The 27,975-nt window shown below is 39.0% G+C and overlaps 2 protein-coding genes across 6 annotated transcripts; one reads left to right on the top strand and one right to left on the bottom strand.

The window, feature by feature from the left end:
- The first annotated feature begins 13 nt into the window (after positions 1-13).
- nocta (nocturnin a) lies at positions 14-9,186 on the top strand. Of its 3 annotated transcripts, none has more exons than XM_015605673.3 (3): positions 14-664; positions 5,489-5,749; positions 6,404-8,598. In XM_015605673.3, the coding sequence occupies exons 1-3, from the start codon at positions 448-450 to the stop codon at positions 7,252-7,254; spliced, it is 1,329 nt and encodes a 442-aa protein (XP_015461159.1). In that variant the 5' UTR covers positions 14-447; the 3' UTR covers positions 7,255-8,598. The 3 variants fall into 3 exon arrangements, with proteins under 3 accessions (XP_015461159.1, XP_022540112.1, XP_022540111.1); XM_022684391.2 differs by lacking the exon at positions 14-664 and adding an exon at positions 2,911-3,491; XM_022684390.2 differs by lacking the exon at positions 14-664 and adding an exon at positions 3,506-5,034 and having other exon boundaries at positions 6,404-9,186.
- A 22-nt stretch (positions 9,187-9,208) lies between these two features.
- elf2a (E74-like factor 2a (ets domain transcription factor)) lies at positions 9,209-24,695 on the bottom strand. Of its 3 annotated transcripts, XM_007229876.4 has the most exons (9): positions 24,323-24,694; positions 20,466-20,591; positions 19,655-19,853; positions 16,351-16,443; positions 15,973-16,083; positions 15,699-15,782; positions 15,118-15,310; positions 14,363-14,650; positions 9,209-12,026 (listed from the first exon to the last, which is right to left on the bottom strand). In XM_007229876.4, the coding sequence occupies exons 2-9, from the start codon at positions 20,538-20,540 to the stop codon at positions 11,435-11,437; spliced, it is 1,635 nt and encodes a 544-aa protein (XP_007229938.3). In that variant the 5' UTR covers positions 20,541-20,591; positions 24,323-24,694; the 3' UTR covers positions 9,209-11,434. The 3 variants fall into 3 exon arrangements, with proteins under 3 accessions (XP_007229938.3, XP_049339827.1, XP_007229939.3); XM_049483870.1 differs by lacking the exon at positions 15,699-15,782 and having other exon boundaries at positions 24,323-24,695; XM_007229877.4 differs by lacking the exons at positions 19,655-19,853; positions 20,466-20,591; positions 24,323-24,694 and adding an exon at positions 18,693-19,642.
- Between the last annotated feature and the right edge of the window lie 3,280 nt (positions 24,696-27,975).

The following is a 27,975-nucleotide window of genomic DNA, read 5'->3' as shown; positions in this document are numbered from 1 at the left end:
GTCCGCTTACAGTAGGACTGAACCATTCCGTATGAGTGCGGGGGGATCCACGATATAATTTATCATATTTCGCATTTGTTACACGTGTGCGTTTATTATTTGTGGACTTATACACATGATAAATCCTTTAAAAACGGCAGTAGTATATATATAGTTAAATGTATGTTTTATTATGTTAATTCTGGTTTTAAGTGCACGTATCGTCCCCTCTCTGTGAGTGGTACTTATGTTCTTTTAAGATATGACGAAACACTTGCCGGTAAAGAGACAGAAATTCAGAAAGGTTATCTTTGGATTTAAACGCGGATTTGAATTCTGTTTTTTTATTTTTAATATAAGAGGGATTTTATTGTGGGCTGAGCCAAACGTTTTATATTTTAAAAATATAGGTTGGCTAGTTTTGCTAGCTAGTTAGTTTAATTTATTGCACCGCCAGTCCCGGACCCTATGTATCCGGTACGGAGGTGTTGCCCGCTGCTTCAGCGGGACTTGGCCGTGTTCTGTATGTCATCGCTGGGGACGCAGCCGAAAACAGCCGGACAGCTGAAGAAAGCGATACCCGCGGCTCCACAGCGCTGTCACACCGGCCCCGGACCCTCCCTGACCGCCCAGCCTAAACCGAGAGAGAGCGCTCCCCCTTCAGCCTTCAACAACGGAACCCCAGGTGGGTTGTGTTATTAGATTTTAGCTAACTACGCTAACTAACCTTAGCTAATAACTAACTATGTGTGAGTCACTCACTCTCAGGACAGGTCACCCACAGGGCTCACAGAATGTTATTTAATCATTTGGATGATTCAGACATAGCTACATAGCTTAGCTAGCTTAGGTCAGCTAACTGTCTAGAGTCAATTTTCAAGTTCCACCTTAAATGGTGCTGCATTACATTCAGGCGCCGAAGGTCGGCACACATTAGCTTCAACACCATTTAAGGTGGAGTTGAAAGTTAGAACATATAGCCTATATCCGCATTACCAACCACAAATGCCAATACCAACTACCTCGTTGCTTGAATATTGGTACATTTACTTTACTGATCAGTTAATTAACTAGCATAATGCCTGTGGATGTTTTATTTGTATCACTAAAAAGCCTGGGTACGCGCTGAAACCTTGCGGGTAGGGACTACTTTTTTAAACGCATTGATACAGCGTACATGCAGAGGAAGTGGTACGGCGTTGCTAAGAATAGTTAGATAACTAGCGTTAGCTAGCTGGCGTTTGGGTGTAATTAGTTCTCCTATTGACCACAGTTGCTTAATAATATAGTTTAGCTCAGTTTTTCAAAACATTAGGTATCTATGTAGGTTAGATATGTTGTAATGATTAATATTAATAAAGTGAAAATCTATCCCAGGATTGCGTTTGGATTTTTACTTTCTGGACCTGGATTACCCACCTCTAAAACGAATCAAACACGATTCGGTGTATTCTTGTTTTAACCCTCTTTTAGCTAACCTAGCTATAGCTTATTTTATTTAGCCATTGTTAGCTTTAGTACTGGGACTCTATGTCCTTTCATTCTGTGTCCTTCATTGCCAAGTAATATGATAAGCGTTATGGCGCAACACTGAACTAAACTGTCTCCACGACCCAAAGGTCAGTATGATGTCCAACACATGCCTCAGCTGCCTCCTCTAGTGTGTGACCCTTGATCCAGTTAAAATGTGAGGCTGTGTTACCTATTTGAAGCTGCACACGCCAGAGTGTATGCTGAGGCTTGTTGTTGCCCATATATATCTGCTGACTGATCTGACCCTGGCTGCACTGTTCCAGGGTTTAGACTGGACCTCAAGCATCTCGAGTTAATGAGCATTTGGTCAGTAGCCAGACTTGGACAGAATCCTCTTTGAGATAGTGGTGTTAGGGCATGATTATGTAAGTACATCTAGAGTTTCAGTTTGTGCTAAATAATTAGTCTGTTAGAGGCACTGAGGTTTGGCTGCTATCAGGGGCGATCCTAGGTTCAAGAACCCAGCCCCACCACTGCACCCCTTTACAAAAAAACGAAATGAAATTGAGGAGTTCCCAGGAGTGAGTGTCTGGTATTAGAAGAAACAAAATAATAATTAGATTCAGATCAGATATACATACTATTAAGTACAGGAAACAGGTGTTACAGAATACAGAATCCCATTCATTTTTTATGAGCATCCATTTACCGGGCTTCTTCTATCTCAGATCAAGCCCTCAAGATTTTTTTTTTACACAAACTCATTTATTTTTTTGTTTATTTCTAAGCCCTAATGTCTCCCTTTTTGCAACAGCCACCAAACTGCATAACTGCATGTACTCCTTCATTTTTTGTATCCCTTTTTCCTCCCATTCATTTTCACACACAACGCACACCCAAGCTTTAGAGTTTCTGTGTCCTGGCATCCACCAAACATCCTGCGCTCCTTCAGGACTGGTCCCCAACCTGCAATCAACAGACATCTATTTGTCATTTTTCATCCATTTACTCATCCATAATTTTAGCAACACCTAGCAATTACTTGGAACACATTTGGAACCATTTACTAAACACCTGGCAGACCTGGAAACCCTCTAGCAACTAATCCCTTTCTATAGTATCCAAAAGCTATTGCATAGCAAGTAACATAGTAATATTTTAGCAACCAACCTAAGCCTGTCATAACTATTTCTGTTTGAACGATATTTTGTCCCAGGAAAAATTGCAAAAACCTACATTTGTATAACCTATGTATTTTAAAACATAAAAAGTATATATTACCTATTAGAAATGTTCAGACAGTGGAATTGGAACATTTCAATTTGTCTTAAATAACTAACACCTTTAAAAAACATTATAGCATAATAGCAACCAGGACAATTTTAATAAATTGGTTGCAATCTTTGTAATTTCCTTTAATAACTTGCTTCTGAGAGTTCCATTCACCACCAGTGTGAGCATTTTTGGCTAAATGAGTGTCTGTAGAATGGAGCAGTTCACACCAATTGAATTACAATTGAATTATATTATTGCATTATAATTGAATTACATTCCAGAGCAGTGAGCCACACTTTCCTCCTCAAGCATTCAATTTGGACAAACTGGACAGTTCTTTTTAGCAGTGTGTGTATGTGTGTGTGTGTGTGTGTGTGTGTGTACATTTTGTTCCTCTCGTGTTTTTCAAAGCGATCCATTGTCCACAGTGGAACGGTGGATGACCATGGAAGCTCAGACACAGCGGTCTATTCTCGACCCTTCTGTGTAGGAATATACACACACACACACACACACACATTCTCCTCTCACACAAACACACACTCAGTGTCGCATGCACACACACACACCGGAAGCTTCGCATGTGTGAAATGTAGCTCAGCGTGTGGATAATCGAGCTCTCCATCTCTGTCCACTGTGGCTCCTACTGGACCTGAATGGAACCGTTGACTGGACAGTGAAGTACGTTTGGACTGGGTCAGAGAAAAGTGGCTGTTTTTTTAACTGTACGTTCCTTAACATTGAGGAGGAGGACATACTGTGAGGTACTGTGAAATTCAGGAGTTCAGGGTTTTTTTATCTGTCCATTTATCCAGTTATTACCATCCAGGAGGAGGACATACTGTGAGGTCCTGTGTAATTTAACACTGAGCGAACATGGAATAAAGGGAAAGAGCACATACATATGTAGAGAGAGAAACACAGAGAGTGGGCAATGGTCAACTCAGTCAGTCAAAACACTGAAAAAAATGTTGTGCTGTGGTTGGACTAATCTGGAGATATCTGGCTTAAATAACAGTCAGTGTGTACTTTAAACACTGAAATTGATTAGTTCATCTTCACCTCTTGTTGTGTTTCTGGTTATTGAGTAGCTAGAAGTGTATCTGTGATTAGTTTGAATGTGGTCTTTTTTTTTTAATTTACTAATTTAATCCAGAACTAATCAAAGAATCAGTGAGAATGGGTAATTTTTTGCATTGCTAATATACACTGAACTATTGTAAAGTTTTGAGGAGCAGTTTGACAGATCAAATAACGTGATTGATCAGTGAACCCAGATGAAGTCTATCAGCTTAGGTATCTAATGTATCTCAGCATGTTAGTTATCTGAAGTTTTTAGTAGGTATGTTTGCTTAGTCTGCACCAAGAGATTTTGGATTATCTTGGTAAATATGTGCCCAAATCCTAATTGAGTTGCATACCAAATCTAAAGAAAAGCTACCTACCTACCTGTTTAAAATGCATTCTGATAATTAATTGTTTTGTGCAGGCAAATCCGTGTGGTTTTATACAAGGTTTGACTTATTTCAGCCCATACCAACACCTAAATAATCTTTAATTGGAGTAGATTGTATTTTACAGCTACTGATCTGAATTGTTTGTTAAAATTGTTTTTTTGTAGCTTTTTGACACATTTTTAAGAAACAAAATATAAAAATGACAAATATTAAAGGAAATGTGATCAGTAACAGTCCAGGTCCAGTGTTTGTTAGAATTGTTAGCTTACAATGTCTTATTATAAATAAAGGGGCACATGTCAGATACCAGATATGTCTTGCAAGCTTAAATGAATCTAGAATTAATGGTCTGTCCCATGTTTAGGGCCATATTATCTTTGAGATTCTTTGTGGATGTTCTTGGTGTGTTTGGATTAATTAAAATGAAGGAATTTGCACAATCCACCATCAGTTTTAGTGAAAATAATATGGTACAAGGTTTATAACAACTGCAGTCTGCAGCATTATCATCAGTTTTTTTGAATATGGAGGGTTAAACAGCATTTTGTTGGTATGTGATGGTTTAGGATCACATGTCTGTGATCCAGTGGTCAATAAAGGTCATGTATGAGGCAACAGATAATAATGTCATCCTCACGTACACTGCTGATCTATATCCAGCTAATCCTTACTCTCAGACTGACGGACTCAGACAGACACAAGGGCTGTGAGGTAATCTCTGAGACATCCCTCTCTGTGTCTGTCTGTCAGACACACACTCGCTCAGACACCTCGCTCATTCAGACACACTCGATTGAATATCTGTAAAGGGTCTGTTGAAGAGATTTGCTGGGAAATATGGAGGTTCAGGGTAAGAATTACTAAATATTTCTAATTTATTTTATATTAGATTCCTACTGCTTTATATAATATATACCATAATTTTCAATCGATATCCTATGAATGGTCTCAGCTACATTTTGACAGGTAAAATAACAACATTGATTGTCCTCATTTACAGTGGATATAATGGGCAGCAAGTTAACAGTCAGGCATGTATTGATCAGTACCTACAAAAAGTGCTTCAACGATGGACAACTGGAGAACTGTCATGCAGACCTCATAATCCGAGTTTATACAGAATCATCTGATATTTTGGATACAACAGGACACCTTCAGAGGTCTTTTGGATTCCAAGACTCCACTTCCAAGATGATTCAGTGCAAAGCGGAACCACACAATTAGGCAGTTGACAGTCTTACATAATGTGGTGTACTTACCTACATATATAATATAGGTCTATGTATGTGTGTGTGTATTTGCAGTGTGTTCCATGGGCAGTAGCAGCAGTAGCCGGCTCTTCAGCACCCTGGCTCAGTCACTGAGTAGTGCCCCACTGGCACACACGCATGTGGACCCAGAGGAGTGTGAGTTTGAGCAGGCCGACCCCGAGGCACTGCTGCGTGAGTGTGAGGAGGTCCTGAGAAACCGACCGCCCCGTCCGCACAGAGACTTCATCCAGTCCAGAGCCAGCACCCCACACAACCCGCAGATCCGCATCATGCAGTGGAATATTCTAGCACAAGGTACCAGAACACATCAGGCCCATATTCTGCAATGTCTTATTCTAAAATACAGTCAATACTACAAACAAGTCAATTAAAGATAATTAGCTGCTGGTTTAGCATCTACGCTTAACTACCTTCTTCTAATTTGACAGAGCCAAGTGAAACAAGTGTTGCTAGCTTATATAGTCAATTATTTCAGAATATAAAACATATGAACTGGTGTTACGGTCACTATGGTATTACCCAAAACAATTTAATAGAAACATAATTTTACTGTTTTTTATTTTTAATTGGCATATTGTGACACCTAACCTTTTTACTGTGTTGCACTGGAATTTCTGTCCTGGAAAACAAAAACATGAAAAAGTGTAGCAAAAGTCAAGTCATTATCAACCGCTTTATCCATTAAGGGTCGCGGGGGGTGCTGGAGCCTATCCCAGCCGGCATCAGGCAGAAGGCAGGATACACCCTGGACAGGCCGCCAATCCATCGCAGGGCAAACAGACACAGACAGACACACAGACACTATCACTCACACGCTCACACCTAGGGGGCAATTTGTATCTTGTAGCAAAAGTATCCCTAAGTATTCCTAATGAAATAATAAAGATGCTTGTTTAATTCAATTAAATCTTCTGAAGTCAAGATATTTTTATTTGTGTTTTCCTGCAGCTCTTGGGGAGGGGAAGGATGGGTTTGTTCGCTGTCCGATGGAGGCATTGAACTGGGCTGAGAGGAAGTACCTAATCCTGGAGGAGATCCTGACCTACAGGCCGGAAATCCTGTGCCTCCAGGAGGTGGACCACTATTATGACACCTTCCAGCCTGTGCTGTCTAGTCTGGGATACCAGAGCAGCTTCTGCCCCAAACCCTGCTCCCCCTGCCTGGATGTACAGGACAACAACGGGCCAGATGGTTGTGCCCTGTTCTTCAACCGCCAGCGCTTCCAGCTGCTCTGCACCAACCACCTGCGTCTGTCTGCTATGATGCTCAAGACCAACCAGGTGGCCATCGTGGCTACCCTGCTGGACCGGATCACAGGCCGGACTTTCTGCGTGGCCGTGACCCACCTAAAGGCCCGGAGCGGGTGGGAGGCCTTCCGCAGTGCCCAGGGCTCACATCTCCTGCAGCAGCTGAAGGTCATCAGCAGCCAGCAGGGGGAGCAGCCGGAGGGGGTCCCTATGGTGGTCTGCGGGGACTTTAATGCAGAACCTGGAGAGGAGGTGTACCGCCGATTTATGATCTCTCCGCTCGGGCTGGACAGTGCCTACCGAAGTCTGAGCGCTGATGGAAACTCAGAACCACCCTACACCAGCTGGAAGATTCGTCCAAGCGGAGAAAGCTGTGCCACACTTGACTACATATGGTACTCGCGAGGGAGCTTTAGTGTAGACGCCATACTGAGCATGCCCAGTGAGGAGCAGATTGGCCCTGACCGCCTGCCCTCATACCATTACCCTTCGGACCACCTCTCTCTGGTGTGTGACCTCAGCTTCATCCAGGAGCCTCACCGGCTCATGTGACTGTAAAGCAGTGCAGCTCCCTCTAATGGGGATGCAGAGCAGCTCAGGACATTCCCAAAGTGTGTGTTTGTGTGTGTGTATGTGTGAGAAAAGCCCTAATCGAGCTGGATTAGTTTTATTTAAGGTGGTTTGATTTAAAGGAGAGCTCCAACACATACTTTCAAATTTCTGCATAATTACATCCGAAGTTACTGTGAAAAAAAAATAAATATGGCCGAATGTTTGTGGACACCCCTTCTAATCAGTGCATTCACCTACTTGAAGTGACACTTGCAAATGCCCTCACAAACTTGTCTACTAGTCTATGTAGAGAAATACATATAGAATAGGACTCTCTGGAGCAAAAACATGTAAACATTGGAACTGTGCCTCATGCAAGGTGTTGGCTAGAGAGGTATAAAGTCCCCAGCATTGAGTAATCAGTAAAAAAATCAGTAATCAGTAATGTTCTTGTTGAATGCAATGAGCTCCTCACAGCAATAATAAACAAAAATCTTTATGCAACAAAAGCAGGATAAACTCTTTAATATCAGAAAAAAACAGTGTTCCTATACTTACATCCATAGAGTATGCATATACTGTACATGAATACAGTACAGTACAGTGTACTGTGCTTTCATTTCAAAACATGAAACTCATCAAACTCACTGACAGCTAAAATCTCTAATGTAGCTTTTTGTATTCTTCCCCTAAACCATGATGTTAATTATCTTTTGTTTTCAGGTCATTTGTTGGCTCCCATAATTGTGTAAAAATAATTAAATATCTTTCCCCACAAAACACAATGCACAATTAACAAAATGTTGTTGCTAGGTCTATAAAGTTTCATTCAGAAATTTATACAACAAAAAAAACAGTACTAATTGTGCACTTTGTATCACATCATGTAGGTTGATATCCAACATGAAAAGAAAAACATATTTCTGTAATATAAAATATACTAATCCAGCTGGATTAGTGCTCAGGTTTGAATGAGTGAATGTGGTGGGAATGTATAATTTCAGTTATAGCACATAAAAAAACTGATGAAACACGCACATAAACCTGGTCCTGAACATCAGGACTAGGGTCTTACTGTACCTCAGTTGAATGAGTTACACACACACACACACAGACTCATCCTTCTTTCTGTTTCTCACTAGATGCTGTGCAATATTCCATAATTTATTATTCCATTATAATTACTGTAATATATGGTGAACTCAGGACATTCTCACAGACAGTTTGTGATGTTCCAAATGCTGTACCATTTCTCTCTTAATAGTGCAGCCATCACAGATTTATTATGCTGATGACTGGTTATATAAACTGTGGAATTATTTGAGCATGTGTTTTTTTTTTTTTATACAAATTTTGAGAAAGACATGTTATAAAGAGCCTTTATTTTATATGGTTATGCATATGCAATGAGGTGTGTATACCATGTCATTTCAGTATATCAGTATTTCTACAGTTCTTACAGTGATGTTGGAGTGTACAACACAGCTAGGTCTGTCACGATAACATGTTGTCTGGACAAGATACTCTCTGATAAGTAATTGTGATGATAAAATTAATGCTTGTATTGTTAGGCCCACTAAAATAATGAAAATAGAATAGCGTAATAATGCAATTATATGTTAGACTTAAAAAGCAATCAACTTCTCATTATAAGTAATACATTGAAATTGGAATATTTTTTTTATATCTGATGTATATAAACATAATGGGCAATACTGTGGTCAGCTGAAATGATTGAGAACATGTCAAAATAATGGATGTCAATAACATTTATCGTGACAGGCCTAAACACTGCATAATGTATTCAATATTAGCCTCTCCACACTCATCAAATACCGAACTTAATAATGGGTCTTAATGCTTATTCTATTACTGTTTTATTTTAATATTATAAATTATACTGCATGAATTAAATAAAAAATATCAAAGCAAGTCCACAGTGAAGTCATTATCCTTACTTTGAAGTCAAAGCTATGTTTTATTTATCATTAAAAATGAATAATTATTTACCCTTATCAAAACTGTTGAATTCTTTAATAAAATGAAAATGGAACACATTAATATAAGGCAAATCACCAATGCAGGTGCTTCAATATCCTAATAACTGGAGTCAATATTAACAGAATGCTTCTTTTCAATGAGTAATATTTTCCCCTCAGCTATGACCTCTTCTCTTACATATATCCCATTCTCTGCACATCTCCTCCCTGTCAGAGTGAGGCTGTCTTTACTCTGTTCCGGAAGGAAAGCCGCTGATCCTTTAATCTATTCTGGACTTGTTCACTATGAGCTCTGAGCACACAGTGGAAATAAAAACTCCTAGGACATGCTTTCTGATAGACTTTCATTAGTATAATCAGGAGTGTAACAGGGTTTAACCGAGTGTAACATGCCTGCACTTAAAACTTTAGACATGAAATGTCCAATCCATCTGACACCCACCTTCAGATCTCATTTCTTATACAGGCATGGGCATTCCCAAGCTGTCCCTTGAAGTAAAACATTCATGATAAATTTATATGCAGCTATCCCATGACTTATGGCCTATCTGCCTGTTCACTTCAGATGAACATCTAAAAATAGACTATCACACAAACTATTACACTGCAAAAAACGAATGTGCTATAAAGGGTTTGTTAGGAGATGCCACAAAAAATAAATATTTGGTTTCACAAAGAAATGCTTTTAGAAAAGAGCTTTGCAAATTAAAATGGCCAAATTGACACTGACATTCACTTTTTAAAAAACAAAACAAAAGTGGTTCTCCTTGGTCATCAATGATATCAGTTATATTAAATTGGTTGATAACTTCTTTTGTTAAGCATTGGCATGTCTAGATATTTGAAACAGATTCTTGCTGATTAATTTCTTGCACAATACATTGACAAACTTACGGCCAATACCCAGAAATGTAGAAGACATTTTAAATGAGTATGTGTGAGTGAACTTTGACCTCTATGAAAAAGGGTCTGTACAGCATTAAAAATGTTTTTTGACTCATAACACCAGCAAATTTTTTGGTGCTACATAAAACCATATAATATGGGGCTGCCCTCTTCTCCACCATGGTGAAGAACCTTAAACTATAATTCTGATTGCATATTTAAAGTCTCCAGGCCTACAAGACCCCCTGGAATTCATAAAGAGCACCATCAGCTTATACAGCAAAGGTTCTGAAGTGAGAGAAAAAAAGCTCAAAAATAAATCTCAGATTTTTTTGCATAATTATGTTTTCTATATTTAAATCTACTTGGATACAAGTTCTGGATAAGAGTACAACAAAATAAATGCTTCAAATATTGAATATGCAATATAGTTCAGTCCAAACATACAAGACGCACAACTTTCTCTCCCTTTTTGTACACAAGTGTAAAATAATAAAGACAAAAACTAGGAAAGAGTGGTGGACACACATATAGCAGATAACAGGTGCTGTTAAGATAAATGCATCAAAAAAAGGAAAGGTGTCAAAACTCAGACAGTGAAATGATTAAATTCTAAGACGTTTTAAGAGCCTTCTGGGAACGCAGCTGCTTTTCAAACTGTAAAAAACACTGCCTGGTACAAAATATCAAAAAGAGTTTTTTTTTTCTTTTCATATTTACACAGAATATAAGAAGAGTACAATCAGCTTCAAACTATTCTGACATAAAGGGAAACAAAACATCTTAGATTCAAGGCTGCTTTTTTTTTTTGGTTCGCTACGAGTATTCGGTCACTTATATACACGTGAGTCCGGTCCACTCCTGATGAAGAGAGCACATTACTTTTTTTACATTATTTTTTTCCTCACAGCTCTGGCGGTCTGCCGCAGTTAGGAACCGGTCTTAATGTCTGGAGAACGGAGAGGAAGAAAAAATGGGTATTAATGAAAAAAGTGTACAGCATCTCTCCGGTTGTGGCTTCGGCAATGCACAGAGGCTGTAGGAGACTGATCAGCAGTCAGTCAAACATAGTGTTAAATGTGAACTGGGAGAATGAAGGATAACTTGGGGGTGATGTGGGTGGCGATTAGGCAATATAGTGCTGGTTTCCTCTGAAGTACTTCAGTCCAACCTGATGACCACATACTGCCCATCACAAAAAAGCAATCTCCAGTTTCATCTGCTGTGGTTCATATCTATGGTATATGAAGAAGTCACTGCTGATGCTGCGTGACTGGTGTTCTGTGGAATGCTCCTCAGCTCTGTGTACTGTTCTGATTTATGTTTGAGTTCTCTGATGATGATGCTGCTGTTCCAAACCTCTGAATCACACTGGTGTCCATAGGCTCCAGCTTTATGATCTTCACGTCCTGCAGGGACAGAGCCGGCTTTGTGTCTGGCACAGAGACCGTCTCCACTACAGTGGTTGTAGATGTGGCGGGAACAGTGAGTGGGGCGGGGACCATGGATGGGGCAGCAACAGTCACTGGCAAACTCATGCCAGCGTTCATAGTGGCTGGGACCGCCAGCTGCAGAACTTGGGCGCTGGCAGCAGGTCCTGTGACTGGGGCGAGCGTGCGGAGGGTGATGTGGCCGGCCCCTTTCGCCGGAGCCGCGGGGAGCGTGATAAACTGGAGCGTGATCCGCTCTCCGTTTTGTCCCTGGGCAGGCACCAGCGTTGGCACCGCCTGTAACACCACTTTTCCTGTGCTGTTGCCCCCGGCGATTGTGCTGGCCGTTGTCAGTATAGGAGAGGCACCAGTGGGTGAATTGATTGTGACTGTGGAGACCTTTTGACCCTGGCCCGTCGTCATCAGGACCGGGACCTGCATGGCCAGCCGCACCGTTCTGAGGGAGAAAAAAATATAATATATATATATCAAATATTTATATATATATATTAGTATTTAAAATGATTTATACCAGAAATACAAAAACAACATATGGTAATACCGAACCATCTTTGCAGTCTCCATCTGTGTATGATTCAGTTTTTTTTTTTTTTTTTAAATGTATGTATATGGGTTTGTGTGGTTTGGTTTCTAGAAGAATGTCACACCATTTGCCTAAATTATGTTGTAGAAACATTGTAATTAATCTTAAACAATGTAATCCAGTGGAGTTTAGAGGGTCAATGACTTACATTTAATATTACACACATATATATATATTATCAGATACACAATTAGATATTAAAACTATTTACATATACTAAAAGCTGTGTTTTCTGGTTTAAGACATATTATTGCCAATACTATTATCATTTTGATTATTTTATGTTTACTTTGCGATTTTCCTCATGTATTGTATCGTAAGGTTGCTTTCCCAGACAAGGTTTAAGCCTAGATATTGACTATATATTTTTTTTTTCACTGAAACCTCACCATTCAAAATGGTGATTAATACAGGTGCTGGTCAACGAATTAGAATAATTTGAAATAGTGCAATCATGAAATTCTTTGAATGCATTTTTTGTGCAGAAAGCAAATCAGGTGTTCACCGCACCTGTCCTACTCGTTAGACTAATCACAGAACTCGTTACCTGGAAAAAAATTTGCTCAGCTGAGCTTTCCAAAAGGCCCATTTAGGCCATTTAACTGTGACACTGTTGTTTTATTGAATTAGAATAATGGAGAAACCGTTTCATTGAATTAGAATAATTTTTATTATATTACAATCATCACTTTCTCAGTATTTTGTGGCTGCCCCCTTGGCGATTTGACCAGCTTGTCGCAAGTTTCCGCACTCACAGCTTCCCAGGCAGTGGTGATGTTCTGCTTCAGTTGGTCCAGCGTAGTAGGCTTTCTGTCGCGAATTTTCCGCTTGACGATGGCCCAAAAGTTTTCAATGACATTGAGGTCAGGCGAGTTGGCCGGCCATGCCAAAACTTCAAGCAGTTTTTTAGTGAACCAATCTTTGGTCGACTTTGCCGCATGAGCCGGTGCAAGATCCTGTTGAAATATGAAGTCTTCTTCGCCGAACTGTTCCGCAACAGTCGGAATCAGGAACGTTTCCAGAACATCTTGATATACGGCAGCATTGACAGTCTTCTTGAGGAAGCAGAGTTTCCCTACACCTCGAGCGGACATGCATCCCCAGACCATAACGCTCTGGGGAAACTTGATGGATCTTTTCACGCACTCGTGGTTGTAGGTTTCGCCACCACGACGCCAGACACGAGGACCTTGGTCACCGAAGGAGATGCAGAAGCGTCATTCGTCACTGAAGACCACTTTCTGCCAGTCTTCAGCAGTCCACTCGCCGTGTTCTTTGGCCCACTTCAGCCGTTTCTCCATTTGTTTCTTGTTCAGCATCGGTTTTACTGCTGGAACGCGAGATTTGAAGCCGAGTTCGCGCAGACGACGGTAAGTGGTTGATCTGGAGACGTCAGCGCCGGTCTGCTTGTTCCACAAGTCGGTGAGCTCGGAAGTGGACTTGAACCGGTTGCTGACTGCGATCTTTCTCAGCTGCTTGTTGTCGCGAGCAGAAGTTTTTCGGACGCCGGAACAGTTGGTGCGCTTGCTGCAGTTTTTCTTGAGAGCTTTGCAGACGGAAGACTGGCTGATGCCGAGCTGCTCAGCAATTTTAGTTTGGGTCAAGCCTTGTTGGCGAAGGGCTTGAATTTGAGCCACTATTCCGGTTGAGTGGTCGCGCTGCTTACCCATGATTGATTTTACAACTTAGAAATTCTACTCAACCCTGACTTTATACTGCACAGTGAACACAGTCTTCACAGAAAACAAAAATTCGAGCATTTATTCTAATTCAATGAAACGGTTTCTCCATTATTCTAATTCAATAAAACAACAGTGTCACAGTTAAATGGCCTAAATGGGCCTTTTGGAAAGCTCAGCTGAGCAAATTTTTTTCCAGGTAACGAGTTCTGTGATTAGTCTAACGAGTAGGACAGGTGCGGTGAACACCTGATTTGCTTTCTGCACAAAAAATGCATTCAAAGAATTTCATGATTGCACTATTTCAAATTATTCTAATTCGTTGACCAGCACCTGTACAAAACAAGGCTTAATCCTTGTCTAGGAACCCAAACCACGAGTTAATAAGCCATATAGCCCTGTCGTAGAACAGAGACAATCACTCTTACTGCAAAACCACACAGCCTAAGAAATTAAAAGGTTTTCACAGACTATTTTATACCTTTTTACCCAGTGTCTCTTAACTCTTACCTGGGGATGGTTGTTGTGGTGGCAGGTGACTGCTGAAGAGACACAAGGCCTTCAGGTCCTGAGGAGAGGCTGATGATTGGTGTAGTGGGTAACACAGGAGAGACTCTTCCTTTCCTCTTTTTTGGAGTCAAGCAATCAGCTCCTGTTGGGCTTTGTCTCTTCCCCTTATCGACACCATCATCAATATCATCATCATCTATAAAAACTATGTCTTTAGGCATCTCCCTAAACTGGTACACCAGCCTCTGGCCTTCCACCTTAGATAGAATGCCTCGCTGGTAGTAATATCTGAAAAAACAAAAGCAAATTTGATTAGAACTATTTAAGAATAACACAGATTTTACACACTTAAAATAATATGGATTTTTTTGTTGTGATACTTTATGACCAATGAGGTGACCACTACGCATGCACACATTGAGAAGATGATCCTTAAAAGATAAATTGTGCAGTGAACTGGACACTGACCACTGATGTATTATCTACAAGAAGGTTTGGGTATTACAGCCAGCTAAATTATTACTCTGCACCAGGTTAAGATATTTTTCAGGTTTCAGCCTATGCATCAGACCTTTTAGTTCGCCTGAGAATCCATGATTTATGGTAAACAAAAAGCTGTAGAAAAGGTACTGTTTAAAAATACTAAAAAAATTATTTTGTGAGTGTTGAGCTAACTTCACACTAACATTCATGCTAACTTTCCAATTATTCCAGCTGAATTTTACTTGTTACAAGGATCACTTAACTGCACTTACCTGAGTGCTCGTCCCATTGTTTCATAGTTCATATCAGGTTTGTTTTTATGTTTCCCCCACAGTTTGGACACAGCTTTGGAGTCCACTAGCTTGAAGATGCCCTTTTCTTTCTCTGTCCATTTGATGTACTTGGGGCATGTTTCTTTATCCTGCAGGAGGTCCAGCAAAAACTCCCACAGATATGTTGTGGTGCCTTAAATAAACAGATCAGATAGCCATGTTAGAAAACAACAAAAAAGTAGTTTACTGTTTTATCGTGACCACCTAGTTAGCTTGCGACCAGTATGGCAGATAAGAAAACAAAACAATAATTTAAGGCATATCTTTTTACCCACTCATTTTTTGCTGTTGACCAAGATCCAGAACTGCACCATATTGAAAAGATTATGGATTGGATAAATAAGTACAACTTAACAACTAAATCGTACAGGCAGGTGTACACTACTTGCTGATGATGCACACTACTTGCTATTGATGTACTTAACCAAGATCCAGAACTGCACCATAATGAATAGATTATGGATTAGATAAATACGTACAACTTTACAACTAAAACGTACAGGCAGATGCACACTACCTACCCCTGCTCTCTTTCGACTTCCTCTTATATATGAGATCCAAAGAGCCATCACAGTTTGTTCGTGGCATTTTGGGTTTCCTCCCTGCTGCAGTGGGCAAATAAAGTTTGACATTGCTCAAAAGACCTTTCAAATAAGTGTCAAAATAAACTGAGAAAACTAAATAAATAAATACAAATAAAATCATATCAGATCACAGAAAATTTCTATGACTACACCCAGTGACTTCATGAAGAACCATAAAAACAAGCAAACTGCGCATGTATGAGTCTAGTACCTCTTTTTCTCTTCTGCAGGTCTTGTTTTTGCTCTAGCACAGTGATGGAGTCTGACATTGGTGCCATCTCCTCAGTGCTCACCTCCACCTCCATTTCAGACAGGAACTCCTCTGTGGACACACAAAAAAAGAACATTAATAAGGAAAATGGAACCAACACAGAGGAACAAAATCAACAAAACTAAGCTTAGATTTTCTAGCCAGCTTCCTATGCCAAGTCTAAGAAATATTTTGTTCTTCTACGATCACCATGCCTAATGCCAGGTATGGGCTAGAGCAGTGTAACTGTGCAATCAACAGAAATACATCTATTAAACAGAGTGTTTGTTACAGTTTAATATTAAGGCAATAAATACAGAGGGGAAAAAGATGGTGTACCTGGACTGTGGTCTCCATGCAGGCTTGATGGAGAGTCCATGTGCAGCAGCGCTTCAGCAGCCTCAAAAGTTTTGTCCTGAACCGACACCTCCACTGAAAAAAAAATAAGAATTAATCCTCCATCACAATACGCATCACATCTACTCCCATTTCATCAACTTGTACTGAAAAAATAGGGGTGTGAAATATCATATATCACATGCACGGAGTATCTGAAGTAATATCTGAATATGAACACATACCTTAAAAAACTGACAAAAAAATAAATACGCTACTATTTAAAAACAAAATGAGTGTTGAATTACAAGCAATTCATTAAGTAATTATGTATTGTTTTTTTAAAGACTACTTGTAAAGATTACTTGTAAAATGCTTTTGAGAAAGCTTTGTTGATAAAAAAAAAACAACCTAATAAATAAATAAATAAATGAATGTCAAGATTTTGTTTTATTTACCACCATTTTAACATTAGAATTAAATGCTAACCACTGTAGTTCACGCAAATTCCCTACAATTAAGTAAAATCAAATATGCACAAAAGAAAATTTGAGCCAGACCATTTTGAGCTACTCAATATTCTTCTTCAATACATGTTTACACGGTGGTAAAATAAAACTTTATTTATATTTCTAATCAAATTATGAAAACTACAGTCTGATCTTATTAGTACTGAGCACTCGGTGGTTTCTCTGATGCAGTGCTACTTCCATGTTTACAAACTCAAAGGACGTCGCTGTCAGTCAACTCCGGCTCTTCACGTTGATTGGTCGCGTGGTGACGCAAACGTCCTTTCCGCGTCTCTTATTGGACAGCGGACAAATTTAAACAAACAAAAACACCCAGAGGTCCGGCCCACTAACCTCCAAACACTTCCGCCAGCAACACTGCAATACTTCCAAACACGTTTATAAAAGGTAAAAAACCCACAGAATTCGTGGCTTTTGTACGTTTCTGACGGAATCGAGTTCTAAACGTGCAGTTACATCGACGGGCAGCACTAACGTTATTCAGCCCAGTACTGAATCGTTTTGTAAGCAACAGCAGTGCTTACAGGAAATGTAACAGCACGAAAAGACTATTTAAATAGCATTCAAAAAATAAAGTGTTATCTTTGTAATGGCCTAAAACACTGTAAAATAATAAACACCAGTTATTATATAGACTAACAAAATGTGGGTGGAATGAAATAAAATAAAAAAACACACTTCCAAACATCTAAGCCCAGTAAACGTTCAAGAAATAAGACAAAATGTTACACCAGCTTCATACTAACTACTTAACCTAGGTTAAACTGCAGAGATTCATCTCCAATGTTTTACCTTTACTGTTTTAAGTGTGCCTTAGTTTAAATAATATATGTATATTGCAGATCTCTGAAATTAAGTATGTGATATAGTTTGACTAAATGTTGTTAATCACTGACGAAAAACTTTTTTACATTACAGCGGAAATCGGACATTTTCATTCCTATAGGGATGTGGCTGTCGGATATTAATAACGGCATACTCATAGAAAAATAACTTTAATCAAGTAAATGATGACACTAAAGCGTTTTCTAAAACCTGAAAAACATTTATTGACAACATTTAAGGACACTCCACTGGAATATATGGGCTAAAAGTGTACATTTGTTAAATAAACAGAAATGAAGGTAACTAGCCAGCTCTCTGGTATCTTTCCCCCGTTCTACTTTTTTTCTAATAAACGGACAATGTTTATTATTACATTGTCTGCGTTTATTTGATTAACCATTTGTGATGTGTTTATATAACGTTACGTATGTATATAATTTAAAAGCAAAATTAATTTTAAGAAACTGTAAGGGCTTCTTGTTCTCACCCAACGCTATAAAAACCGTTATGTCACCAAAACACGCTGGAATCACAGCGTTCACACACTGAAAACACATAATTAGACTAAAACACTCGTATAAACCAGGTTAGACTCCTCTAAATGTGTGTGTTTTGGTCAGACGTGAAGCGTGGCAAACACGAGCGAAAACACACACACGCGCACACACATCCAAACTTCCTGGTTTCCCACCACTCGCATCAGTCCGCTACCTACAGTAAGCAGGGAATAAAACAACCGAAAAACCTACACGCGGCGCGCTAAACACCAACACACACCTAAATGTGCACACACCACATAACTTCTAATACTTTTATCAATAAGAAATTAAAGCAATTTATCTCTAAAGCGCGGCGTTAATGCTACAAGTCGAGTTATCTAGTCCCAGACCAACCAAATCAGCGCTGCCTCTTCATTTCCCTCCGCCCTGCATCAGAGATCCAACACACACCTTCCTTTCATGATTAATAACTGATCTGCTCCTTCATTACCGGCTCTGAGGAGTAAATCCAGTTGGTTTTCGGGTTCATCGCAAAACGGAGTCGCCATTATTTCCCCCGGACGCGGGTGGATCTACTTTCTTTACTGCAAACCATCGCGTTGCATTACCCTGTATCACTCCGCCACCCATAGGAAGCGTGTGTTCGTGTGTGCACAAGAGAGCACAAGCGCGACCGGATCCTTCCGCCTCTGAACTGCACTTTCCTTCCGTCCTCTGAACTTTTTACACATGAGTCAAATAGCAAAAAATATTATTATTATTATAAAAATTCTACTTTATTGAAGATAGTGAGCACGTGCCCTGCAGCATTTTACCAACAACCGTTAGCAAATGTTTACTGGAGTTCACTCCCGGTAATTGAACCTCTCTCCTCTTTCCTTATCCACAAAGGAAGGAAGTTAACAAAAGCATGAAGCACTGTGAAAAGACCACAAGATGTCTCTCTTTAGCTGCTCAAATCAGATTATTTTATTTATGTTGCCAAAATAGAAATTCCAGAGCCCCACAGTTCCAATGTGATGAAATAAAATAAATAAGAGACAAACACTTCTCAAATGATCAAAATGAGGAATGTATTAATTTGAATTAAAATACATATTTATTCAAATAAGAAAACTGAATGTTAAACTGAGTTAATTATTTTTTAAAACAAGGTGTAAGTTGTGAGTTATAGAGTATACAGAGGATATTGAGCCCTCCCAAAGCAGTTGAATAATGCAGCAACTAATTTATTTGAATTAAGAGTGCATGCTTGATTTGAAAAAAAAAAAATCATTTACAAATGGGTAAAAATGTAAATTCTCCTAAAGTGTTTCTTTAAAAAATCTTTCTTAAATAATCTGCATTTACCCGAATGTCTGTTCTAAAACCACGGCATGCAAGTCAGCCAGTACACTCTCATCACCTCCTGTTCACTGATCTGCCCACAAAAACCATCAAAGAAATGCTTACCTGTGCCAATGTCTTGCAGCTCTGTCTCAACCACTTGCTCCTCAGCCACATCCTCCATCACATATGTGTTCTCGTCATCACAGACGAGCACCTGAGCAGCATAGCACTGCTCCACATCAGCGCTGTTCACCTGCTCCACAATAACTGCCGGACACTCCACCTCCCCCTCAGGTACAACCACCCCATCAGAACACACCTCCTGGTTAAACAAGAAGACAATAAATTATTGATTAACTTTACAGCATAAATTAAAAATCATGGGAGATGGAAGTAACATGCACTCAAAATTCACGGTCACAGATTAACAGTATAGAAATTTATCATTAAGTGTGGGGATAGCTTGGGGATGCCCTCTACACTTAGTTGTCAGGTGTAACCTTGTGAGTGAAAAACAATATTGATCTGTAATTAATAGTTTACTTTAGCAGACCTCTTTTTACTCAGATTTTATAAATATGAATATTGCAATAATGTCTGTGTGTGTATATGTGTGTATGCAGCTCTGGAAAAAAACGGGAACACCACTTTAAAAATTATGAGTTTCTTTGATTTTAATAAATTGAAAACCTCTGGAATATAATCAAGAGTTAAACCAAGCTGAAATGCTTGAACTTTTGCACCAAGAGTGGCAAAAAGTTATCCAAAAGCAGTGTGTTCATTTAAGACTGGTTCAATTTACACACACACACACACACACACACGGGGAGAAAATGGGGAAAAATTAGAAATAAAATAATAAAAAAAACAATAAATAATCAAAAAAATAAAATCATAATAAAAAAAACAAAAAAAACAAAACAATGCAGCTTACCTGCTGTGCCTCCTCTTCTCCAGTGACATACTCCAGTATGTTCCCCCCACCATCTATTACCACAACAGAGGTCATGACTCATTCCTCTGTGCCCCACAAGAACCCTGAATGCCAACTCCAACCACCCTGGAAAAGGATAAACATTGTTAATAACCTAGAGGCTGCAGGCCAGTCTCATCAGTGGACTGACTTCAATCTAAAGCGCTATTGCAACACACTATAAAACACTAATTTATCTATTAATAATCTTTTTCACACAGGGACTCACACCTGAACAGCACTGTACTGTGGTATTTAGTGTTTATTTTTATGTAAGTGAGTGAGAAAGTGAAAGGAGGAGCATATGAGAAGTAGGAGAAGAAAGAGTAGGGTGGGGCAGAGAGCAGAGTTATGATTCATATGTTTTAAATGGATTAGTCTGGGCTCCCTGTTGGCAAGGCAGTGTTAATACACTGCCTCAAACAGCATGAACACACTTATGCTTAAAGACACTGTTTAGTGCCGGAGTTAGGAATATCTAATTAAACAATGCTTCACATTTTCAGATGACATTTAAGTTCGCATTGATAAAGTAACAATACAATATTGTTACAAATACTGGAATTTCATATCATACACTTCCTGGCCAAAAAAAAGGTAACAGCATACCATTTGATAATTACTGCATGAGTAATTTTGTTTAGCTGGCAACAAATTGTTTAACCCTAACAGATGTAATAAGTAGTTTTACATTTGTTACAACAATCATGTCAAAAGACACAAACTGTTACATTTGTTTCAGAAGGGTCAAATTATTGGCATGTATCAGGCAGAGAAAACATCTAAGGAGATTGATTAAACTACTGAAGTTGGGCTAAGAACTCTCCAATGCATCATTTAAAATGTAGGACAATTGGGATATTATTATTGAAATCTTGAATTATGGCGTTCGGTGATCACTTAAACGTTTAGTTAAATCAAATCGTAGAAGAACAACAATAGAACAATAGGGTATATGTTTAATAGTGAAAGTAAAAGCATTTCCATATGCACAATGTGAAAGAATCTTATGGGATCGTAAATAAACAGCTTTTAGTCTTAAAAAAAACATCAGTGAGGCTAACTTAAAAAATCCCAGCGAGAATCTTTAGGATGTGTTGAAGAGGACTTTGCACAGTTATTCACATCTCCCATCATTAATACAAGATCTTAGGGAAGGATGAATGCAACTTAGAATGCAAATAAATGTTGCCACACTACAATATCTTGTGGAAATGATGCCACAGCGAATGCATGCAGTAACCAAAGTTAAAGTTTAAAGATGTTATCAACATTCATACATTTATTTGGCTTACAATGAGTAAATGAACAAATCTAGACCAAGTTTGCTGTTCTGATATCTCCACATTTGCAGAATTAGCACCATTTGCATCACCTTTGTTTCTCAGTTACCCAGCAAAAGCTCTGATTGCAAGAAAAAGCACCATGGACCTATCAAACATATATATATAGGGATTGTAGGAGAAGCACACTGCTACAATTTAGTGCGCTATTTTACTCAGGAATACTACAGCTTTCAATTTAATGGAAAAATATCTGAAGGACTGCTGCTTTTCATGAACTGTAATTCTTGCACTTTTAAATACCCATTAGATAATCCTAATCTATTGTATAAAAGCAATTAAATAATTAACACTTTAATGCCAATTATTGCAGCATAGTAACAACACTATAATATATAGTAAAATATCTAAATAAATCAACAATGGCAATAAAATATCTTTACATTGCCCACCTCTCTATTCCGGCCCTAGTTTATTTATATTCACATTACATGCAGTATGTCTGACTGTGCCTTTCTGCTCATTCCGTCTTATCTTTTTGTATGATCCGAACCATGTTCTGTGGCTTTTCCACCTTTCAGTTTCAGTTCTGCAACACAGCCCAGCAGTTCTCATTCAAAACATTCAGCATCTCCCGAATATCATTTCCGACCAGAATAAAACTCAATAAAGGCAGATGTGTGTGTGTGTGTGTGTGTGCATGCAGCCACATGCAGTCACAAAAAGGGAAGAGACAGGTTTCCTGTCAGGCCAGTCACATGAGCTACACTGGAATTGTTTTTATCCAAACACTCTTGGGGTAAGGATATACTTGCTGACATGTTCGTGTATGCATGGTTGTGCATGTCCTTCAGAAACAAATGCAACATATACGTAAAATTCAGTTTTTCCAGATCAGAGTCAGAACCAAGGTTCATGTGCTTGTCACACTGTATACTAAACATTTGGTGCAGTTAGCTTAGGTTTCACACTGCAGTTTAGTGACTGAGGGCACTAAAGATCTTTACTACATCCTATCACTATCAGATACGTGGGACACATATGCCTATAATTGACACTGATTGGTTTGTAGAATGTTTATATAACGTCAGTCCGGCAAGTGGCATTTCAAGGTGTTGTACCAAATTAGCCCTCAGCCAGAACTGCTCTTCCTTTAAGTGCATGCGCATCATCCAGAAAATTGAGAGCAACAATTTTCGCTCAAATTCCTTTTATTTGTTTATAAGCAAGGGTTAATCTACAGTAGATACAGAAATCACCAGCGTAATCTGTTGCAGCCAAACTGCTGAATGACCTGCAATAACATTACATAAAAAGAAAAACTACTTCTTGACTTGGTAGTTAACATAGAAATATATTTGTAGGTCATTTTGAAGTATGCCTAATGGTTCATTTATTATTAAATCTGGTTACAATGTATTAAACAAATGCCATATTTAAATGTCACAAGGTTAAAAACAGCAAAAACAGAAATATAAGATTTTGCATGACACCAACAGTAAGAAAGTGAAAAGGAGGGAAAGGGCAGGGCAAGAAGGATAAGAACAAAAGGAAGCAAATTTTGACTTCATTTCCTGTTCAGTTAGTTTAAGAGCTTTTGTGTTTGTATTGGAGCTGATGTTGGCGGGATGCCTCAACATATTCTGCAACCAGACAGGACACAAGGGGACAAAGCTGAAACTATACAAATGCATACGAATTAAAGATCTAAAAGCACTGAGGCTGAAATCAATAACCAAATCAATCACATATAGTTATTGCCTGAACAACATCTAGTGAAACTGTGTATTTTATTTAAACAGCAACTTAAATGCTGTTGTTGACTTTTTCTGGGATATAGGATAGAAATTTAGATTTTTAGATTTTTTATTTATTTAAAGAGCCAGAAGTATATATATATAGTCAGGAAAACTGACAGAAAATGATTTGGTAATACAGGCTATTAAGGATAATCAGGTAAGCATCGTAAATTATTAAAATAAATGAATATGTATGTAATAAAGTAATGGTTTTAGAGATGTTTAACACAGTCACACTGTCCTAAACTTATAAACCAGATACTATTTGAATTTTGAAGCCCTCAGGAACAACATCCTAATAACGGTGACACCTGTGTGACCGCAGTGTCTTCTATTTAGTAAACCAAACTATGTTCGCTCAGAGTGCAGCGCCTACAGTCCGAAGTGCAGACACTAACCTGTACACATTTACATAGCCACCTAGTTAGCAGTTAGCGAGCTAGCTTAGCTAACCTACCCATCACCACCAGATATTTTGATACACAGTGTTTTATAGAAGCGTTTGAACTGGTTTAATGTAATTATGATTCATATAAGAGGCACAGCTGTGAAGTGTGACAGACTGAACTTCCAATAACAGTCAATGTAAACAACAGTAAAACTCAAGGCCTCAGCAGCTCTGTTAGCACTAGCATTAGCAGGCCAGCTAACAGCAAAGTACGCTCAATTAATGGCATTTAAAAGCCAACAAGCGGAGTAAAGCGTAAGATAAAATAAATAAAGACCACATTCTTACCGTCTCACACGTTTGCGGTTTACTCCAAAAGTTAAATTCAGCTGCTTTTGGATTTTTGGAGTTATTAGCCTGTAGCTACAACAACGTAGCTACGTAAATAAATAAATAGCTAAGCTAAGCTAGCGGCGGCGCTCCGTCGTTCATTTCAAATCCGCGGCTCCTAAAAGTTCATGTTCGCAACAGAAAGCAGATAAATTACAGATTTAACGCGCCAGTTCAGATTGTGTGTGTCGGTGTAAAGCTGTGCTGCATGTTTTAAGCTTGTTTAGCCCTCTCTCTGTCTCTCCCTGTCGTTTTTTTTTTTGCAGAACTGACTAGGTAAAGTGAACCTCCTCCTCCTTCGACCCGCAGCGCTCACTAACACTCGCCCTGACATCACACCCCACGCCCGACGTCACGGCGTGGTCCTCACTCACTCGTGTTGACATCACGTTTAGACACGTCATATTTTAGGGTATAATTTTAGGTCCCTCAGTTTGACGTCAGAAAGATTTGTGGCTAAAGATTTGGAGGCTGAAATGTGGTTAAAAAGCAAAAAAGTATTTAAAGGGATGTTATGGGAGGTTAAGTGAGGTGAACACAGGCAATTAGAGCCACCAAGACTGAGTTTGGGATGTACAGTTATGCCCAAAAATATTTGTACACAGACTTCATGATTAGGGCTCCACCACAGTGGATTTGAAATGAAAAAAATGATATGCAACGGACTTTTATGTTTAATTAAAGGGGTGGAAAAAAACCCGTATTGCAGCTTACTTCAGTTGGTGCAGGATTGCAAAAGATTGACTCGGCCACTGAAAAATAATCCAATTCTTCACCTTAAAAAAGCTTTTGCAGTATGTTTTTGGGTTTGGGTCTGTACTGTGAAGCTGCATCTAATCAGCCTTGCTGAATTTGGTTGAATCTGAGCCGAAAGTAAATCCTAATAAACATCCAAATTCATCCTTCTGTCACATATCAAGAAATACTAGCGACCCAGTGTCATTGGAATTGATGCACACCCATGCCATCAGCATGCATTGTTTCGAGGCATTCCAAGCCATTCTGGTACAGGTTAATCCTAGATTCACCATACCAAAGAATGCTGTTCCAGAACTGGGCTGTCCAATCTGGCCTTTCTATTAATGGTTTGAACCTTGTGGTGAACCCTCTGTATTTACTCTCATGATCTCTTCTATTTATGGTAGAATGATGGTGCTCTTCACTTGGGTTGTTGTGAAGGGTTTTTCTTCACTATGGAAAGGATTTTGCGATAATCCCCCAGTGTTTGTCTTCCTTGGACATCCAGGACTTTCCCAAGAATTCCTCAAGATTTTTCCAAGCTCACCAGTGCACATTTCATAATGCAACCCAAAAACAAACTGCTTTCTGAGCATTTCTGCAATAAGGCACCTTACAGACTAACAATAAATTATTTACAAGCATATACAGTGCCCTCCATAATTATTGGCACCCCTGGTTAAGATGTGTTCTTTAGCTTCTCATAAATTGAGTTTTGTTCAAAATAATATAGTGAAATAAAATAGTGAATTTATTCAGTAGGAAAAAAATCCCACATTAAGAAATAATTATTTAACATCAAATCATGTGTGCCACAATTATTAGCACCCCTGATGTTAATACTTTGTACAACCCCCTTTTGCCAACAAAACAGCACCTAATCTTCTCCTGTAATGTTTCACAAGATGGGAGAATACAGAAAGAGGGATCTTTGACCATTCCTCTTTGCACATTCTCTCTAAATCATCCAACGACCTGGGTCCTCTCCTCTGCACTCTCCTCTTCAGCTCACCCCACAGGTTTTCAATGGGGTTGAGGTCTGGGGACTGAGATGGCCATGGGAGGAGCTTGATTCTGTGTGCGGTGAACCATTTCTGTGTAGATTTGGCCACATGTTTAGGGTCATTATCTTGCTGAAAGACCCAGTGACGACCCATCTTCAGCTTTCGGGCAGAAGCCACCAGATTTTGTTTTAAAATGTCCTGGTATTTTAGAGTATTCATGATGCCATGCACCCTAACAAGGTTCCCAGGGCCTTTAGAAGAGAAACAGGCCCACAGCATCACTGATCCCCCGCCGTATTTCACAGTGGGCATGAGGTGCTTTTCTTGCATACTCAGCTCTTGTGTTACGCCAGACCCACTTAGAGCATTTGTTGCCAAAAAGCTCTATCTTTGTTTCATCTAACCAAAGCACACGGTCCCAGTTGAAGTCATAGTACCGCTTAGCAAACTCCAAACGTTTGCGTTTATGATTGTGAGTGAGAAATGGTTTCTTCCGTGCATGCCTCCCAAACAGCTTGTTGGCATGTAGATAGCGCCTGATGGTTGTTTTGGAGACTTTGTGACCCCAAGAAGCTACCATTTGTTGCAATTCTGTAACAGTGAGCTTTGGAGAACTTTTTTATTTCTCTTATCATCCTCCTCACTGTGCGTGGTGGCAAAATAAACTTGCGTCCTCGTCCAGGCTTGTTTACCACTGTTCCAGTTGTTTTAAACTTCTTAATAATTCCTCTGACAGTAGATATGGACAGGTGTAGGCGAGTAGCGATTTTCTTGTAGCCATTGCCTGACTTGTGAAGGTCAACACACATCTGCCTCACTTGAATGGTATGTTCCTTTGTCTTTCCCATGTTGAAGATAAATGGCCTCTGTGTCACGTCATATTTATACCCCAGGGAAACAGGAAGTTGTGAATTACTAATTAAATGTTCCTACATACTCTGATCAACTTCGTAAACTACTGTAGAAGTGACAGAAATACTTTTATTAAATTTATTTCCTTAGAATTGTTAGGGGTGCCAATAATTGTGGAACAGGTGATTTTATGAAGAATAATTATTTCTTAGTCAGGGATTTTATTTCCCCCTTAAAATTTACTTGAGTTAAAGGTTGGACTTTACTTTTTTTCCCATCGTGGTCCTATATTATTTTGAACAAAACTCAATTTATGAGAAGCTAAAGAACACATCTTAACCAGGGGTGCCAATAATTATGGAGGGCACTGTATACTGGACAAGCAAAATAAAAAATAAACAAACATTAACAAACAGCGATAACAGACCAATAACTGTGAAGATTTTTCACTCGTAGTCACGAGTTCATCTTAGGCAGTAGTAGCATCTTTATAACCAGACCCATTCCCTTAATACTAATGACATGAATGGGTTAAAATAAGGGTACTGGTAAGGAACATATATATATATATATATATATATATATATATATATATAAAAAGGTACATTCAACAATAATAAAACATCCAATTCACAGTTGAACCGCATGCATGTTTCAGTTTAAAGTGTGTGTAAACATTAACATTTTTTTTTGAGGTTCTGTTCTTCACTCCATTCTACAAGGAATGATTCTCCCAGGTAAGTAAAAGCTTTAAGTTACCAGTAGTTACTTTTTTGTCACTCTAGGGTGAGCATGACTGGACACAGGATAAAAAAATATTGTCCGTAATTATAGAACTACAAAGTGTCATATCAAAGGAGACAAAAAATGGATGAGTGCAGAAACAAGGAGGTGGTTATAATGTTATGCTTGATTGGTGTAAATACTGCTATCCCATGATTTTGTACATCAGTATGTCAGTTGTATGTGCATGTAGGTGTATGCACACACACAAACAGAAATATACTGGACACAACA

The sequence above is a fragment of the Astyanax mexicanus genome, chromosome 10 (genome assembly GCF_023375975.1).
Source record: "Astyanax mexicanus isolate ESR-SI-001 chromosome 10, AstMex3_surface, whole genome shotgun sequence".
In the NCBI taxonomy this organism is placed as follows: Eukaryota; Metazoa; Chordata; class Actinopteri; order Characiformes; family Acestrorhamphidae; genus Astyanax; species Astyanax mexicanus.
This window is presented reverse-complemented; position numbering and strand designations above follow the sequence as displayed.

What these genes read in the sequence shown, in the direction of transcription:
- elf2a (XM_007229876.4), bottom strand. Translation starts at nt 20,540, where the DNA reads ATGACCTCTGTTGTGGTAATAGATGGTGGGGGGAACATACTGGAGTAT. An exon ending in GAAGTCGAAAGAGAGCAGGG is followed by an intron (nt 15,311 to 15,698) that starts GTAGGTAGTGTG and finishes TGTTTATTTAAG; the next exon opens with GCACCACAACATATCTGTGG. An exon ending in ACAATGGGACGAGCACTCAG is followed by an intron (nt 14,651 to 15,117) that starts GTAAGTGCAGTT and finishes TTGTTTTTTCAG; the next exon opens with ATATTACTACCAGCGAGGCA.
- nocta (XM_015605673.3), top strand. Translation starts at nt 448, where the DNA reads ATGTATCCGGTACGGAGGTGTTGCCCGCTGCTTCAGCGGGACTTGGCC. An exon ending in CTTCAACAACGGAACCCCAG is followed by an intron (nt 665 to 5,488) that starts GTGGGTTGTGTT and finishes GTGTATTTGCAG; the next exon opens with TGTGTTCCATGGGCAGTAGC. An exon ending in GTGGAATATTCTAGCACAAG is followed by an intron (nt 5,750 to 6,403) that starts GTACCAGAACAC and finishes GTTTTCCTGCAG; the next exon opens with CTCTTGGGGAGGGGAAGGAT.